Source organism: Fopius arisanus, unplaced genomic scaffold, assembly GCF_000806365.1.
Source record: "Fopius arisanus strain USDA-PBARC FA_bdor unplaced genomic scaffold, ASM80636v1 scaffold00003, whole genome shotgun sequence".
Lineage (NCBI taxonomy): Eukaryota > Metazoa > Arthropoda > Insecta > Hymenoptera > Braconidae > Fopius > Fopius arisanus.
Genome location: NW_011887742.1, coordinates 1,320,071 through 1,336,737, shown reverse-complemented (window position 1 = coordinate 1,336,737; position 16,667 = coordinate 1,320,071). Strand labels below are relative to the sequence as shown.

The 16,667-nt window shown below is 38.3% G+C and overlaps 1 protein-coding gene across 4 annotated transcripts; it reads left to right on the top strand.

The window, feature by feature from the left end:
- The first annotated feature begins 253 nt into the window (after nucleotides 1-253).
- LOC105269190 (ubiquitin carboxyl-terminal hydrolase 2) lies at nucleotides 254-14,523 on the top strand. Of its 4 annotated transcripts, none has more exons than XM_011309263.1 (7): nucleotides 254-351; nucleotides 6,668-6,970; nucleotides 9,302-10,286; nucleotides 11,941-12,033; nucleotides 12,205-12,557; nucleotides 12,744-13,069; nucleotides 13,450-14,523. In XM_011309263.1, the coding sequence occupies exons 2-7, from the start codon at nucleotides 6,717-6,719 to the stop codon at nucleotides 13,764-13,766; spliced, it is 2,328 nt and encodes a 775-aa protein (XP_011307565.1). In that variant the 5' UTR covers nucleotides 254-351; nucleotides 6,668-6,716; the 3' UTR covers nucleotides 13,767-14,523. The 4 variants fall into 4 exon arrangements, with proteins under 4 accessions (XP_011307565.1, XP_011307545.1, XP_011307573.1 ...); XM_011309243.1 differs by lacking the exon at nucleotides 254-351 and adding an exon at nucleotides 363-578; XM_011309271.1 differs by lacking the exon at nucleotides 254-351 and adding an exon at nucleotides 367-578 and having other exon boundaries at nucleotides 9,302-9,710.
- Nucleotides 14,524-16,667: the final 2,144 nt, after the last annotated feature.

The window sequence follows — 16,667 nt, the reverse complement described above, 5'->3', positions numbered from 1 at the left end:
ATATTAATAAAAAGATTTGAACACTTTCTTCTTATTCCTGCATCAATATCTCATTTTTATTTAATTTCTCGTTGTTATAACAAAGGGATTCCCTGCTCCGAACAATCTTCCCACAATGCCCCACTCCCGGTTGCTTGAAAAATCTCGTGATTCCGCTGGTACCGACGGGTGCTGCTACCTGCCCGCGAAAGACCACGAAAAACCAGAGTAATTTGAAAACTCCCGGGAGATGTCGGGCTGACTCGCGCCGACGTTCAAGTGATAATCGACAGATTGAGAAGTAGCAGAGGCAGTTCCCAAAAGAAAAAAGGGAAAAAATTCTTATTCACCCACGATGCGCTAGCGCAGAAGGTATGCCCCGTAATAATAGTATAGTGTGAAAATAAAGAATGAATTATCAACAAGAAAATCGGCAACCTTGTATTCGCGTCGGCCATATTGTTTGTACGCACGTTGCTGGTTGAAAAAAAAAAAAAAAACCCTCGCAATTGCGAGTAGTTGTGTGGAGTTTACGGTGTGTGTCGGAAGGGAAAAGAGCCCCGAGTGTTTTAAAACCGAGGGGGAGCGCCCGGAGAAAGGTAAATATTTATTCTCGGTCGTGTGTGGTGGATTAAAAACCCCCCATTTTCTTCGATTACTCACATTATATCGAATATATTTTGTGAATCGCGCCGGTTAGTTCGGTCCTGAGGTGCGGTGCAGGCGCACGTCCCCTTCTCAATTCGGTTTTACTCTAATTTTATTTCGTCGGTATTGAATGTCTCAGAGGTAAATATCAGACAGTGTGCTAAATTAATGGAAAAATTAAATGATAAAATTGAGGTGATTTGAGTTTCAGTGATAAATCAATGAAAAATATCAATCAATCGACCTGGCCTTCGGTATTGCACAACGATAAATCTCCGCTCACTCCATAAAAAGATAAATAACGAGCAAATAGACTCCTAGTGACATGATCAAAGGTCGATTATGTTAATTTGGGTTTCGTGTTTTATTGGGAAGATCAGGGATGAGGCAGATGGGAAAGAAAATTTGAGGGAATGGGGAATGGGTTTTATTTGGGCTTGATGGGATAAGTGGGAGTCAATCTGTGGTGCGTTTTCTTGGGGTAAAATTATTTTAGGTGGGAAAAACTTGTGGAGAAATCTCGAAAGTGCTGTGAGTATTTTCATCGGTACGTCATAGTTGCAATGACGTGGGACGCATAGGTTATAAAGGGGCACCCGGCAAATTTTCTGTCATTTTCCTACACCCGATTCTATCTGTATCCGTTTTCTCCGGCTCCGAAATTACACCGGAGAATCATCCCATTTCTACTTTCTACATTCAAAAATACACGAAAGCCGAATTTTCAGACGTAATTTTAGAAAATAGCACGTGTGAAAATTCACCGGTTTTCAGGGGACGGGTTAGGTTACATGTGGATGCTTTAAAAATTCTGGGGAGTAGTTTGAATTTTTTTTTTAGTTTAAATCAGAAATCGATACGAATTTTGAAATATTGGGCATCGATTTATCCCAAAACTGTAGGTTTTCAGAAAAAAAATGCTGAATGCATTTTTGTCGGACATATAATCGACTGCAATCGCAATTTTCGAGATTAATCGGTAATTACGATGAATTATGAATTAGATTTCCCTGAAATCAACAAAAAAAATGAAAAAAATCAAATGAGCGGTTTGATTGAATTTTAAGAGCATGATTCCCGGAAATATTTAATACTAAAAAAAAACATTTTTCTAAGCCTGTTGTAAACTTTCTGCAACAGAAATTTAAATAATTCTCTATTAATTAACCAGAGACTTAAAAATTCTCGTGAAACTACGGCGATGTAGGGCTGTAGAAATATTGTTGTAAAAATTTCCTGCCTGGCTTACAAGCGGAGATATCCCCCCGAAACTCACTTCTCATGAAGTGAAATCCCTCATTCCTACTTTATAAAAATAAACTCAAAGTTGTGCTATGTATTCTGACCTCATCAATAGCACTGCAAAGTCATCCCTCCCCTGTCATTCTGGATTTTCTCCAAAGCCCTTGCTATCCAAATCGAATTTTCCGGGTCAGATAATAAAACCAAACAAGAGGCAAAACACCTGAGTAGGTGAGAAATCGTCTTCTTCGTATTGCGTCGCTATATTACGGTCACTTCCACGTCATTTTGTCCATCGTAAACAACTACTAAAATTGCAATAAAAACATTTAAAAAATCCCGCGTTGTAATGAAAATCTAATCACATCTAATAACATTTGTCATGTGCAGAGAAAACCGGAAAAAAACGATAAAACCAATAAAAATGGCGATAATAATTGATTGATTCCATTAAATGCACCCCAAAATCACCAAACACTTGATAATATAATGCCACCTGCGGACATTTCGTATTACAATAAGTTGATGTACCCGAAGAGCAATAAAAAATTGTAGGGATTACCCGATTTCTATGGGGAAGTATAAAACCTAAAATCCAATACAAATGGAGGCCCTAACGTTCCAAATGCACGCACCCTTATCGATTACCCAGTTCTACCCTCTTGAATCCACTTCCCCAACAAAAAATCCATTCAAGCCAAATGTTATGATAGTGCACAGTGCCAGCACTCGCTATTGGTGTTTCTCCCTGATGTAAAAAATAAATATATAAACAGAAATTCATGAATCAACGTTTTATCGGAATGCGAGAAAAGGCCTGAATCAGTTGCGTAAAACGTGGCACATTAATGTTTAATCTCGCTGTAGTATCTGTACGTTAACGAGGCTTATCCTCGATGACGTAATTCCCTTCCTCCTCGTCTTGGGATCGAATAAAACGTATATGTACTGTGGATTACAGTCACACTCGTTGTGCCCATCCCACTCGGCATCTCTTCTGTTTTCAGTTGCATGTACAGAGTTGAATAACGCCTGTGGCATTTGATCACCAATCCAATGCGAACGCTTCTTATGGCATCTTGATACTTAAAATATCTTTTATTTGATAGGTGCATGGCATTTGCTGAATCATCTGGGTAATCCATTTTTTTTTACGGGTTTTTCGAGAGTTGCCAGTTCTAGGGAAGAGTCAATGATGTGACTATTTTTACAGCTTCTGTTCTTGTTATTGGAGTTCTTTTTATTGATTCATGATTTTTAGGATTATTTATTGATCAGTACAGATTTTTCGATAACTCTTTTTTTTTTTCTAAATCCATTATTTGTCATTCGTCGGTGGAAAGTATTTGTGAATCTTAGAAAAACTATTTTCTGTCTCCTTAGTTCAGATGTCGGCAATAATTTCAAAATTAATTGCAAAAAATATTAATTAGAAATTAAATCGACTTGGTTCAAGAAAACGTAAATTCTCGTATGAGAATATTAACTTCAATTTCATTAGAAAAATTCTCTGGGAAAAATTAATAGAAAATTGATTTATTTCTTTGAGAAAAAAAATCTATTCTCGTCGGTCAATATTAATTCCAATCCCACTCCAACCCCATTAAAAAAGAATTGAGAGAAAATGAATAATTTTCTGTCATGTTTTTTTTTATCTATAGATAATAATTCTTCACCGATGTTACTAATTAGAAGTGAAATAAACTTCCTCAGAAAAAAATCAGTTCGCGTCTATCAGTACTAACTCTAATCTCATAAAAAAAAAACACTTGAAAGAAAATGAATAATTTTCCATCAGCTTTTAATCAAGTAAAAAGCATAATTACTACTCCCTCGTCTAGGTAGAACAGAGGCGTGTTAAAGTTGATCGTTCGATGCATACAATTACGTAATTGGGATAAAACACGAAGGTCGTTGCGATAAATTCCATAAATCATCCATTGCTCCCGGGGGAAAATGGAGAATTCTCAGTGGTGAGGGAACACTCTGGGGCACCCAAGACTTCCGCATTATAAATTGATCAGACAACGAATAATAAATAATCCCCGAGTGCGCTTATTTCTCCGCGTTTTATTATTTGCTTGAATTACATTTTCATACGATCGAAGACGCCCATGGTACATGTTTTCGTGACTGCGTATTATCAAGCGTTTTTATAAATAGATAATCCTCACAGTCTCAAGTTGTGTGCACCGAAGAGATTTGGAAAGTCGCCACTACTCAGGAGATTCTGCTTGAAACCTTTGGAATTTATTTAAGTATACTTTCCAACACGTGTGAATCACTCGGTGTCTTTTGTTGGGTCGGATTAATGACTCCGGTTTGTTGGGTTTCTAGTTTTTTTTTTCCTTCATTCAGCGATGGGTGAAAATATGTGTCAAGCCAGAAACAATTTCCCATATCAGTATTTTATTCTTGTAGCTCTCAAAAAATGTTTATTCATCATTACTAATGAGCACTACTTAAATGAAATAAATATGTAATCTGATAATAATTAGAAATCTATTCTGTGGGTTTAAGACTTGCAACTGAGATAATACTGAAATCCATATATTTCTTCTGAAATTGGTACTTCATTGTTCAAACATTCGAAATTAACTGGGGCTGATAGTTAACAATTTTATTAATATTCCCGGAATAATTTCTGAATTGATTTCTAGAGTTTTATCGACTCAAGAGAATTTTTTTTAATTCTGTATTATTTATTTCTTGTAGATAATGATAAGAATCGATCATGCCTCATGATAGTTGTCAATCAGTTTCCCCTAGGCGATGGGATAATTGAGAAATTCGAATTTTCAAATAACAAATATATAATCATGTGTCCACTCATCGGAGAACTCTATAAATACCCGAGAAACAAGGAAACAAACAAGTTACTTCATCCATTGCATACCATCTGACAAAGCCGCTTCAATTATGAAGTTAACGAGAAAGATCACATGTCCTATTTTTTTTTTGTTTGCTTTCGAGATATTTTTTGTAGGTCGTCCATGCAAATATAGATATTCACCGGAATAATTCTGATTTCTACCAGCTTTCAGCGATAATCAACCTTGAATTCACCCTTTCTAATGATTTTTCCATAAAACTGTGAATTTTAATTATGAAAATCCTTGAAACTCTAAGCTGTAGTACGATAAAAATTGTAGGCAAGTGTACACAAAGTGAAAAACTTCTCTGAAATTATGAAACAAGTTTTCCAGGCTTTAGACTTTTTCCTTCATTACAGGGAATTGCTTTATAGATTTCCAAAATCTCCAACAAACTTTTCCAACGAATTGTTTTTTTTTACGGTTCAGCTCAACTTTTTTTATTTTTCAATTTTATATTTTTCTATCACTGACTCATGAAGTTAGAGTCAGACGACACAGAATTATTCCATGATTCATTAATTAAAACTAGCTTTCGAAGATCGTAATGAGTTTGGCCTTGCCAATGAAAAAGGAAACGAGACAATCATGACAATTAGTTCTGATTTTTTCCAAAAATTTATTTAGCACGTCAAAAAATTCTTGAACGGTGATGAAACTTTGTGAGACATTGAATAATAATAAAAATTAGAAACACATGATTTTTCCACGTCAATTTTATCGACGATTTCTCAGGAATATATTTTAAAAATTTGAAAAATGAGAAGATAACGGCAATAACTCCTCAAAACGCGGATGACTAAAAGTGACTAACTGGGACAGCAATAGTTTAGCAATTGTGGAAACATTTACAGCGAGTGGCTCGACAATTGCACAGCACTCAATATAAAAAGATAGAAATAAATATATGAGGAGGGCTGAGAAATCGCTTCATCACGCGATTGCTACGACCTTCTTGTTTGAAGTTACATTTCGAGAAATAGAGAGTGTACCGAGACAAGTGGTGAATTTTTTCCACTACAACTCGTCTCATCATTTCACCCTGGGATCGCGTGCTCGTAGTATTATCGAAAAGAGTAGTGGTGCTATTTTTAAAAATAATTCCAGCAAGTTGGTGTATGAGAGGCGCTAAGTAGGTCAGCCACTAAATGAATCCACTAAAACTCATTGTCGAGAGGGGATTGCTGGATGAGGAGAGAATTTGTGGTCTTTCGTATGTTCATCAGTTGGTGGTTTTTCAAGAAGATCCATAAATTCAAGGGGTCCTTGGATACGTCGCTCTGCTCGAGATCTCCAATGCCATGTCCTTGGCCACTGCCTTATCGAAGCACCATTTTGAATTCATACTTCGTAAAAGGGTCAATTCAAGGATTTCGTAGCATTGAATTTCAATTGAAATGGTTGGGGACAATTCAAGGTTTATTTCTAGGTTGATTTTTGGATTTATCTCTTGAGCCACCATGAGGGAATAATTGTGGAGTAAGAGTTCAGAATGTACTAGCGATAAAAAATCATTTCAAACTGGATCATTAGCTGTTGATAAATCTCTAATTTATTTTAATTATTATTTAATTACGGACGATTATTCGAATGAATTGTTGATAAATAAATATTTTTCGGTTCTTTCATTTCCGGGAGATATTGGTGAAACTCGAACCAATTATTTTCAATAATTATCGCCAATGATTCCTTAAAAAAATAATTAATTATAAATTAATTTGACTTCACCTAAGAAAAAATCGATTCTCGTGTACAAATATTAATTCCAACCTCATAAAAAAATCAGTCGTGGATAATTGTTCAAAATTAATTTGATTTATTATTTATTAATTTCGACTGAAAATTGTCAATCGTCGTTGGGGCTTTGAGTATTTTAGATTGGAAGTAATATAATTATTATTTATAATGATTTGAATTTTTTTCAGGGGATACTGAACTGGGTGTCAACTGATTGCACTTCACCACCTCAGTGCAATGTCATACCATCGCAGTGGACATCCAGGTGCAGTAGCAGTATACGGTGCAAAGCCAATGGCTACATTATCGCCAAATCGAAGATACTCCAGTACAAATAGCACAACAACAACATCTGGAATTGGCAGTTCAACGACAACCACTAAATTCAATTCATTTCGCGGTCCCATGGGCACATTGGAGTGCAACTACTCCACAACGACAACATCGAGTTATCGATTACCACCGAGGAGAATCCACTGTTCTCCACCTAGGTAAAAATTGCTCAATGAATACTGAATACGTATCCCTTTCACTTCATTCAAACGATTCAGGATACGACTGATCGTTGAGGGGCCATTGCACCTCCTGAGACGGTTTATGTCAATGGAAATGGGGAATAAATAATCGAGAGAATGCGAACGCGATAAGTGGAGGGTTTTGCAGGAATTCTAATCGTTTCCTACCATTTTTTTCACCTTTCTCATGTCTCAGGAAAATCTCTTGCCATTCACTTTGCAGCAAGAACCTGTAATTAATTGGAGTTTCATTCAATTCAGTATTTCTTGTTTACTTTGTTGCCCAAGTTTTTACTTTTCGTTTATTACGTTCTTCATTTTGATTTACGTTTTCGCAGATTTATGATAGAGTGAAGTGATTTAAAATTTTAATATTGCACACAAAACAAAATGATCCCAAGATTTCTCTTCCTCAACATTGAATTCTTTACCAAGAGCTTGCCATTTCCATGAAAACATTTAATCACATCTTTCAGCAGGCAAGACAGAGCCCTCACCTTAAATTCAGCAATTTCGTATTCATATGGCAATAATCTTCTCCAACATTAATTTCTCCTTCCCTCCATTGTTAAATTCTCCATAGAAAACAAGCGTGTGAGAATACAGTGCCCCTTTCGAAAACTGTCATCCATCCTCGGTAAAGCGAATAATCCAGTGAAAATGGTGTAGAAGGAAAGCCGAAAGCATGCGCATTCTGAGGTACCGAACAACTGAGAGAACGACAAAGCTACGGTCATGGCTTTTGTCCCCATTTGCTGCCACAATGATCCAATTAAGGGTCCACTGCGTTGACGCCTCAGATCTAAAGGCTCTAGGCCACGACCTGGCCTAGCGAATAAAAAAAAAATGGAGAGAGAGGGACCGAGTGAAGAAATAAAAGGAAGATGCGGAGAAAAGAGGGAAAAATAAATAAAACGTTTCAAGAGTGGTATTGAAGGGGCTCTAGGTCACACTTGCATTCTTGACACGGTCAAATCTTCAGTATTTTGGGGCCGTCCCTGTAAAACAAGTCCAACTGGATTCACTGAGTTTTGTTCGTAAGACAAGACCACGAGAGCTAGTCGCAAAACCTCCTGCACTGTCACAACAGCATTAGCCGATTAGTGGTCTAGGAACTGGTGAGGGGAAGTCCTTCATTCAATATTTTCTCTCATCCCTGTGTGTATTTCTTACGTGGAGGGATGAAAAGAAGGTCATGACCACGACACTCGTCACTGGCATAATTATGAAATTTCACCAGGTGGCTGTTTCTTCTTCATTCACTCGTCAGGCATCACCCCTCGAAGGGTGTGAACAATAACGTGAAAACTAAACAGCTCTGATCCCTTTGACGGCTCGAGATTTACTTGCAAGTGAAACTGATGCTAGTACTCGTCCAGACTCTCATAAAAAATTCATTCAATTTCCATTTTATTGCAAAATTTGTTTCTTTCATGGTTTTTTATATTTTTTCATTAATCATTTATACTGTTTTATTTATATCAGAAGTGTTGTCCCGTAAATCATTCTATTTAAACACAAAATCAGAATTAAATAGAGATTTCACCAGAAATTCATTTAATTTCGAGTTCAAATTTCTGCGTTACAATTGCTGAATTTCAGGAGTTGAAATTCGAGAGTCTCGAATTTCAAAACATATAAGTAATCCATATAAGGATTTCCATATCTCTTATAAAAAAATAATACTTCACAAAACCAAAATCCATCTCAGCATTATCTCCGTTTTCAATGAAAAACTTTATTACCCCCAATCTCTGAAAGCGCATCTACAAAACCTACCCCATCTCTCTAAAACAAATGGCGTCATAAACACGAGATTTACGACAGATCGTCAATCCCATCTCCGCAGTCTCCTGAAAATCGACAACCCCATCGACCCGAGATTATAGAGCCATCGAATCCAGTCATTAAATCTCGACATCCCTACCACCAATGATCCATTGCTCCTCCCCCACTCGAAAATCCTGAACATCCGCATCCCCTTCCCCCAGAGAGCCCCATCGATTGATTGCGCCTGCCCAGTGCACTACCCCAATATTTACGTCTGCAAAATCATCCCGAAAACTCCGTGATCTCAAGATGTCGGGGACAAAAGCCCTTCCAACAACAAAACAAAAGAAAAAAACCGACAACCCCTTCCCCCAAATCAATAAAGCTCATCACCCAAAATGCCCTGAAGAGCTGCCCCTGGCGATGCCAACACCTAAAACCGATTGCATAAGAGCCCTTGGACCCCAGCCCAACATTCCCAAAGACTAACGCACATGTGCCACCAAAACTCATTGAAATCCAGTGAAATTTTTACAGGTCAGTCTCGTCGTACAGCGACACGAGTGCAGTTGTCTCACTGTCGACAACTAGTCTCCCAAAGTACTCGTCCACAGGCAACTCATCAGCCTCATCAACGGTCTCATCAACCTCGAGTACACGTGAACGTACGACAACCCCAACATCAAAATTAACACCGGACGAGTTCTACCAGAAATACTCACCCACAAATTACGTACCAAATATATCAAGCAATCGTGAGACAACACCAGTTAATGGACACTACAAACCATCGTACACACCGATATCAGCTGAGCTGTATGGTGGTGATGAGAGGGACTCGATACACAGTGACAGATGGTCAAGACAGGCAAAACGTCGTAGTACACCGCTGAGCAGCATATCCCTTGGTCATGACGATGTCGATTGCCCCAAGAGCCACCACGAGGTAACAAAGAGCCAACAGTGCAATGAACGTTGTGCTATTAATACAACAATCGATGAGAGTGATAGTAATGCTAATAATAACGATAATGGTGAGTTTAATGTTAATTGCAATGGCGTGAAAATTGATGATAATCATAAGCAAGAGGTGACGTCGTCGTCGTCGTCGTCGAGTTTGTCATCACCAACTGACTCTGGTTGGTGTGGATCAGAGTCACCAGTGTCTGAGATTAATCTAACAGCTACTAATAATCGTGATAGAGCTTGGAAAGACACGACTAATGATAATAATGAGCTGTTGACTAACAATAATGCACAGGAGTGTTGTAAGCGTCCGAATGGGTGCGAGGGAGAGGGAATCGCTGTGAATTCTTATGGGAAGGGTGGTGAGAACGGCCTCAGGGTGACTGGAAGACCAGCTGGTAATCATGGGGAGGATTCCTCAAAACCGTCCACCTCCAAGAGGAATCATATTTTTGGATGGAATGAACCACTTGGGGAGAATGGAGGGACCTCTACTGGCACCAGTGGACCCGTTGGGGTTCATCAGGCAATTTATCGGGGCCTCGCTGATTCTATTGTGAGTATTTTTTTTTGCTGTGGTTTTTCATTATTATCCATTGCTTCTGAGCTTATCAACTTTAAATTTCAATTTTTATAAATATTTTATCAATAGTTATTAATGGATTCAGTAAAATGACATACATGTTTCTTAGTGATGATCGATTTATCCCGACTAGTATTGAGTCAAGGGAGAAATTATAGTGGACTTTTTTGCAACTGATTGTTTTTTTGGGAAAAAGTCTTTTGATTTCTCATAAAATCAGTAGGTTTGGGATTAATCGATGTTGAAGAGGTAAAATTCGACGTATTTTGTCATGCCAGTTTGGTGGTGTTAATTTATTTATTTGGATGGTGATCTATGGGGAATTTATAGGTGAAGTAATGGGATAGTCCAAAAGGAACGGTTCGTTCCCTAGAAATGTGGCAATTATAAAAATTTTGACAACGAAATCCCCGCCCAATTACTCATTTTGGCAGTGATCACAGTTTAGTTATTGAGCAATAAGCCAGGTCGACATTTAACGTTGGCAGTGGGCTTGAATAATCGGTCCTCGGTGGTACCCGATTACATTTTCGAGGTCTGAGACGACAGCATTTGGAATCATAAAGGGATAATGGTCTCTGCTGTTGGTACGACATTTTTGGTCAGTGGCACGTGGATTATCAATTATTTAAAATTCCAAATGTTTCATAAAACCATTGATTTGAGTTTTGTCGATATTAAATACCGCGGACAACACAAAAGTTGAGTTCTCTCGATTATGAGGAGAGTGAAAATTCATCGCTTGGAATTTGTGTTTTTGCCTGTGATAAAATAAAAACATTGGTAGAGTAACCATGAGCGATATTCCATCTATCTTTAGTTTCTGTCTTGAGTGAAACCGTGAGTATTGTCTGGTGTATTAAAAAAACCGAGTGAAATGGGCTTGAGGAGAACATGAGCCATTTGGACCCACCAAAGGTTAAAATCCGTCTATAACTTATCTTCAAATGTTTCGAAATCCCAGTCTAACGCTCTTAAAGCTCAGATCGACTCTTTTTATTAATAGAATACGGCGGTTTTCCCAGTGGAACAGTCAGTTCTAACTGTTCGTTTTTCACGGTTACTTGTCCAAGAAGTTATATCAACGGACTCTCCACCGATCTCCATCGTCGATAGCTTTAATCAGGGATTTCGTGCCCCTCGAGGGTTGACAAGAATTTTCAAAATAATTTGATAGATCAACTTGCATTTTTTTATATTATGCCGCCATCTGGCGATGCACTCGTTGGATCGCTGATTATTTTTCACGTAAACTGGCTCTTGTTCAAGTAATAAACTGGTGCCTGTGGTCAGCTTGGACTGCAGCAGCTCTCGGTTTTGGTTTAGCTTTTTTTCTTGGAATTGTCACACCCCTTAGCACTTTAAAAATTCATGACACGAGATATCACTATGTAGTCGCTATATCCAGGACTGTGAGGGTCAAGGTGAGTGGAGTCCTTTATGTTTTTATGATGTACAGTGGATTTTAATCTGTTCTACTCTTTTTTTTGGCTTCTGTGTGACGCAATTGGTTTTAATCCGTGGCTAATGATTTTGGGAAAGCCAGAGGTCGAGGGCAGACGTCCTTTGGTGATCAGATCGATGAGAGATTTTCGGTGGTTGCTTGATGACGATTTTCGTATTGCAGGAGGAGAGCTCGACCAAACCTGCCAGGAGCAGAATCACTGGGAGAAGGGACGAGGGATATGGGCTGAATGGATTGAGGAATATTGGAAATACAGTGAGTTTTTTTTTTTCAAATCAACAATTTGATTTCGATAAATTGTCAAAGTTCTCGTTGAATTGTTTAGAGAGGAAACGTGAATATTCAGAAAATAATCTGTTCAGAAGATTTTTCGTCGTCTCAAGCACAGGATGTGCCTCCAGTATTTATTCTTACTTCTGTTTGCAGTGTTTCATGAACAGCGTCATCCAATGTCTGAGCAACACTCGACCTCTCCTCGAGTATCTGCGAAACGAGCAGTACTTAAACGATATAAACACAACGACGTCGAGTATGAAGGGTGCCCTGATAAAATCCTTTGCCCAGGTCATACATGAACTGTGGGAGGGCAGTGGTGAGAGGGTTGTCAATACAACGGCACTCAAGAGCCAGATACAGAGATTTGCTCCGAGATTCATGGGCTATGCACAGCAGGATGCTCAAGAGTTCCTTAGGTATTTGCTGGAAGGTCTTCATGAGGATGTCAATAGAGTTACCATCAAGCCAACGCCAATATTGACTGACATACCGGATCACTACTCGTGAGTTATCCTTTTTCATTCCCATTTCTTCATTTTAATCCAGGGAAAATGCCTTTTTCATTCAGTAAAGTTTAATAGTAAATTATAAGTACAAATATGATTTTTATTCAAAGTCTCGTTTGTCTTTTGAGGAGTGGCTTTTTGCTCGTTATTTTAATGGTTTTTACTTTTTGGTTATTGGTTCAGGGACAGTCTAAAGGCGACAGAGAGCTGGAAACGCTATCTTCGCAGTGAGGACAGCACGATAGTGGACGTTTTCGTTGGACAATTGCGTTCCTCCTTGACCTGCACCTCCTGCGATCACGTATCTGTGACACTCGATCCATTCTGGGATCTCAGTCTACCAATACCCGTGAGGACTGGCACTGTCAAGCTCAATCAGTGTCTTGAGCACTTCACCAAGGCCGAGGTGATGGATGGCGATGAAAAACCAACGTGTTCCAAGTGTCAGATGAGGAGAAAGTGCACCAAAAGCTTTGGAATTCAGAAGTTCCCAAAGATTCTCGTCATTCGTATCCTTTTCTAAAATTTTTACAACCAGCAATCGTTATTTTCCAAAATTTTATATTCAAATGCTTTCGATTTTTATTTTTTTTTATTAATTTTTTCAATATGCTTGACCTGAGCTCAATTTTTTAAATATTATTCTTTCACTTATTCTATCAACTCTTCTCACAGTTTGAGATTAAAAAATATCCTGAAGTAATAAATTATAAATCATTATTCAGGATTTTAGAGAAGTTATCTTCAGAAGAAAATCTGTGAAAAATTTTTAATTTTAGAGTTTAAAAAAATCATAATGAAGATTAGGAAGTTTTTTCAATTAGATTTTTTTTTAACATTGGCAATTGTTTCCTCTTTACCTATCAATCTTTCTTAATCATGAGTTCAGATTTGAAGAGATTCTCTCCCACCGAGAGATTCCGGGCGAAATTAAGTGTCCTGGTGGATTTTCCCCTTACAGGCTTGGATCTCAGTGCCTTCGCTGCCCCAGACGTACAGGGCTGCACTTACAATCTCTATGGTGTTGCTAATCATTCTGGTACTCCTTACTCTGGCCACTATACTGCCTACTGCAAGCATCCATACTCAGGCGAGTGGCACGAGTACAATGACAGTCGTGTATCACCAGTATCAGCTAGTTCGGTTATATCCAGTGAAGCCTACGTTCTATTCTACGAGCAACAGCAGCCCAGTTCACATTTGTAGCCAAACGCCACACATAGTTGCATGTAAAAACAAGGGGAAAAAAAAACAGCAAAAGGGATAAATTTATGACGAAAAAAAAATAAACGACGGTACCAGCATTGCCTAGTGGTCTTTATCGACTCGATTGCCAAATGAGTCAATAAAATCTGGAAGCAGAATAAAAATAAAGCGGAGAGAAGCAATTCGATACCTGGAAGCAGGCAGTAGTCATTTTTTCAGATATCTCGCACGATTATAGTCTTTAAATTCCATCGCCAAATCATCGCGAGAAGAAAAATTTATGTTTGTATTTTTCTTCCTTTTGTATTCATCTAATTTTTATCAAGTTTCAATTCAATATTATGCAATCATTTATTCTCTCGTGTGACTTCACTTTATTTTATCGAATGTGAATTGAATTTTTGTGAACATTTTTTAAATTATTTGTTTGACTGAGTGATATCAAACGTCTTTTTTAATTTTTCTCTTTCTGACTCGTGAGTCGTGAAATGGAATTTAATTCTTGTCTCGACATTTTTTTTTCCGAGTCTTCGGACTGGAACTGTGGATGTGGTTCTCCTGCTCTCGAACAGATTAAAAATTTATAGTGATGGATGCAATGAATCAACAGAGATTTCAATTGAAACCTGGTAACACATAACTATGGCTATATTAACTTTTGTAAAATATTTTTGTTTAATCCATTGAAGAGAACACAGTCAAGTTATTTATTTAATTTATGATATATGGAGGATAAACAAAATCAGAGTTAAGGATACAAAGTAAAGTTAAATAAATTCAGATATTAATATATATAATATTTACGTGGAAATGCAAATATATATTATTATACGTAAACGGAGAATAAAAATAAAAATAACGGACAGATTTAAGTGATTACAATGTTTTTTTGAAATGTTTAAATATTCAAATATGACCTCACGATCTTAAAAATTCTCCTTCTTCAAAATGAGAAAATCGTCTGCATAAAGATGTCTTTATACCCTTAAAATTCCCGAATACGTCCGAAGAACTCCGAAAATCAGAGCCTCCAATTAATAATCATCTTCAAACAGGAGGACAAAACAAAAAAAAATTTTCAATGCCGGGTACTTCCGCTGAAACCAGTTCCAGTGAAATTAATTTCATTAACTATTCATATCAAATAAAAATTCCGAAATTCATGGCTAATTTTCTATGTATCCACACTTTTGGACAAGAAAAGTAAATCTACCCTAAACGACCTTGAAATTGATTTTCATTAATTGCCGAATCATTTGGTCGCACCCGAAATGGATTTCCCGGAATTTCCAAAATACTCCAAAAATACCAAATTCTTCCCGAAAATCTATTTTCCCTGCGTGCAGATAATTATCCTGAATTTCAATAATTGTTTCAATCTCAATATCTTAACCCAGAGGACATTTAATCCTATTCCGAAAATCTGCAATATCAAAAATTCACATTCGCAAAAACGGAGGAGCCCTTGGCCGATTCCCCCCACGGCTGCTCCGTCCCCCGACACAAAAAAAAAATTCGCAAATCTCGAGACTCTCCGTCGATCGTGCAGATGGCAGTATTGCAGATTTTTTCGCACATGAGCAGAGGAGACGCGCGATTCTCCCCCGGTCGACTTTTCTCTGTATTAGTGTTGTACCGTGGCCGCGTGTAGTACAGTACAGTACGCCGGGACGACATGACCGCAAAACCCCCCGAATTAAACGTCAAAACCCCCCCAAAAAAAGTCGCAAAGAAGCCCCAAAGAGTCCCAACGTTCCCCTAATGACAAAAAAATCACCCCCAGTAATCAACTGTACGTGATTTAAGTGAGTGCTCTCAAGTGATAGTGTGTGGGTATTCGGTCAGACGGGTGGTGGGAGTTGGTACGAAACCGAGACAGAGATGATGGCTAAATTGAAAAGAGAAAATAAATTGTGAAGTAGCCGCGTGTCGTGCGCACTGTTTTTTCGGGGTTCCAATTCCGATTGAATTAATTCGTTAAAAAAAATATATATAAAAACATGAGGAAACCCCGAGAGGCTAAAATAATTTCCCGGTGAAAACCCCGAAAATATTCCCAAGCTTTCATTACCCGATCTGATATTCGTCAGTACTCTGGAGAATATTGTTCAATACTCATTACTACCCATCAATATTCTCACGATGTCATCCAAAATTCAACTCAACTGAGAAATACGTCTAGTCATCGCCAGTCGTTCGGATTTGCCATGCCTCGGCCTCGCAGACTGAATTACTCTTCTTACCAGTCCCCAATGCAGTGAACAATTGAATATCGCAATAGGATTGCTCATGACTCCCTGGAGAGTGTTCTAAATGCCGTACGTTAGTCTCTCCCAAAAAAAAAAAAAAAAAACATTGGATTGGCTGTTGCCGAGGGAGAGTCGACCGGAAATAAGGTGAAGGCACGGTTGGCGTTGGCGAATACCTTCGGTGTTTTGCGGGTTAAAATTCGAAAATTTGTCGAATTTATTTGGCAGTGGTGATGTGATGAAGACAACAGAAGGAGTGTTTTGTGGGCCCCTCTGCGTGCCACTGGATAATGAGAGCCAACCGGTGGTGTGTGGGACAGTGATGGAGGAGAAAAAAAAAATACTGTAATAAGAAGAGGAGGAAGGAAAAGATATAGAAGCCAGTCGTACGCGCAAGAGGGCAGTGATCTCTTGGGGAGCGGCGACCTGACACCAACGACCGATAGCTATAGGATACAAATCCCACTCTCTCGGGGGCCGCACCGCAGACTCCACGATGCTCCACTCGGATCGAATCGAGGATTCCAGGAGACGCTTCCCCCCATCCCCCTTTACCACCTTTTTTTTGTAGTTTCAAGGAACTTTGGGCAGACTGGGCCGCCACCGTTCGCTTTTCCTGAAGGTAATTGATTTATTATTTTTCTTTCACCCA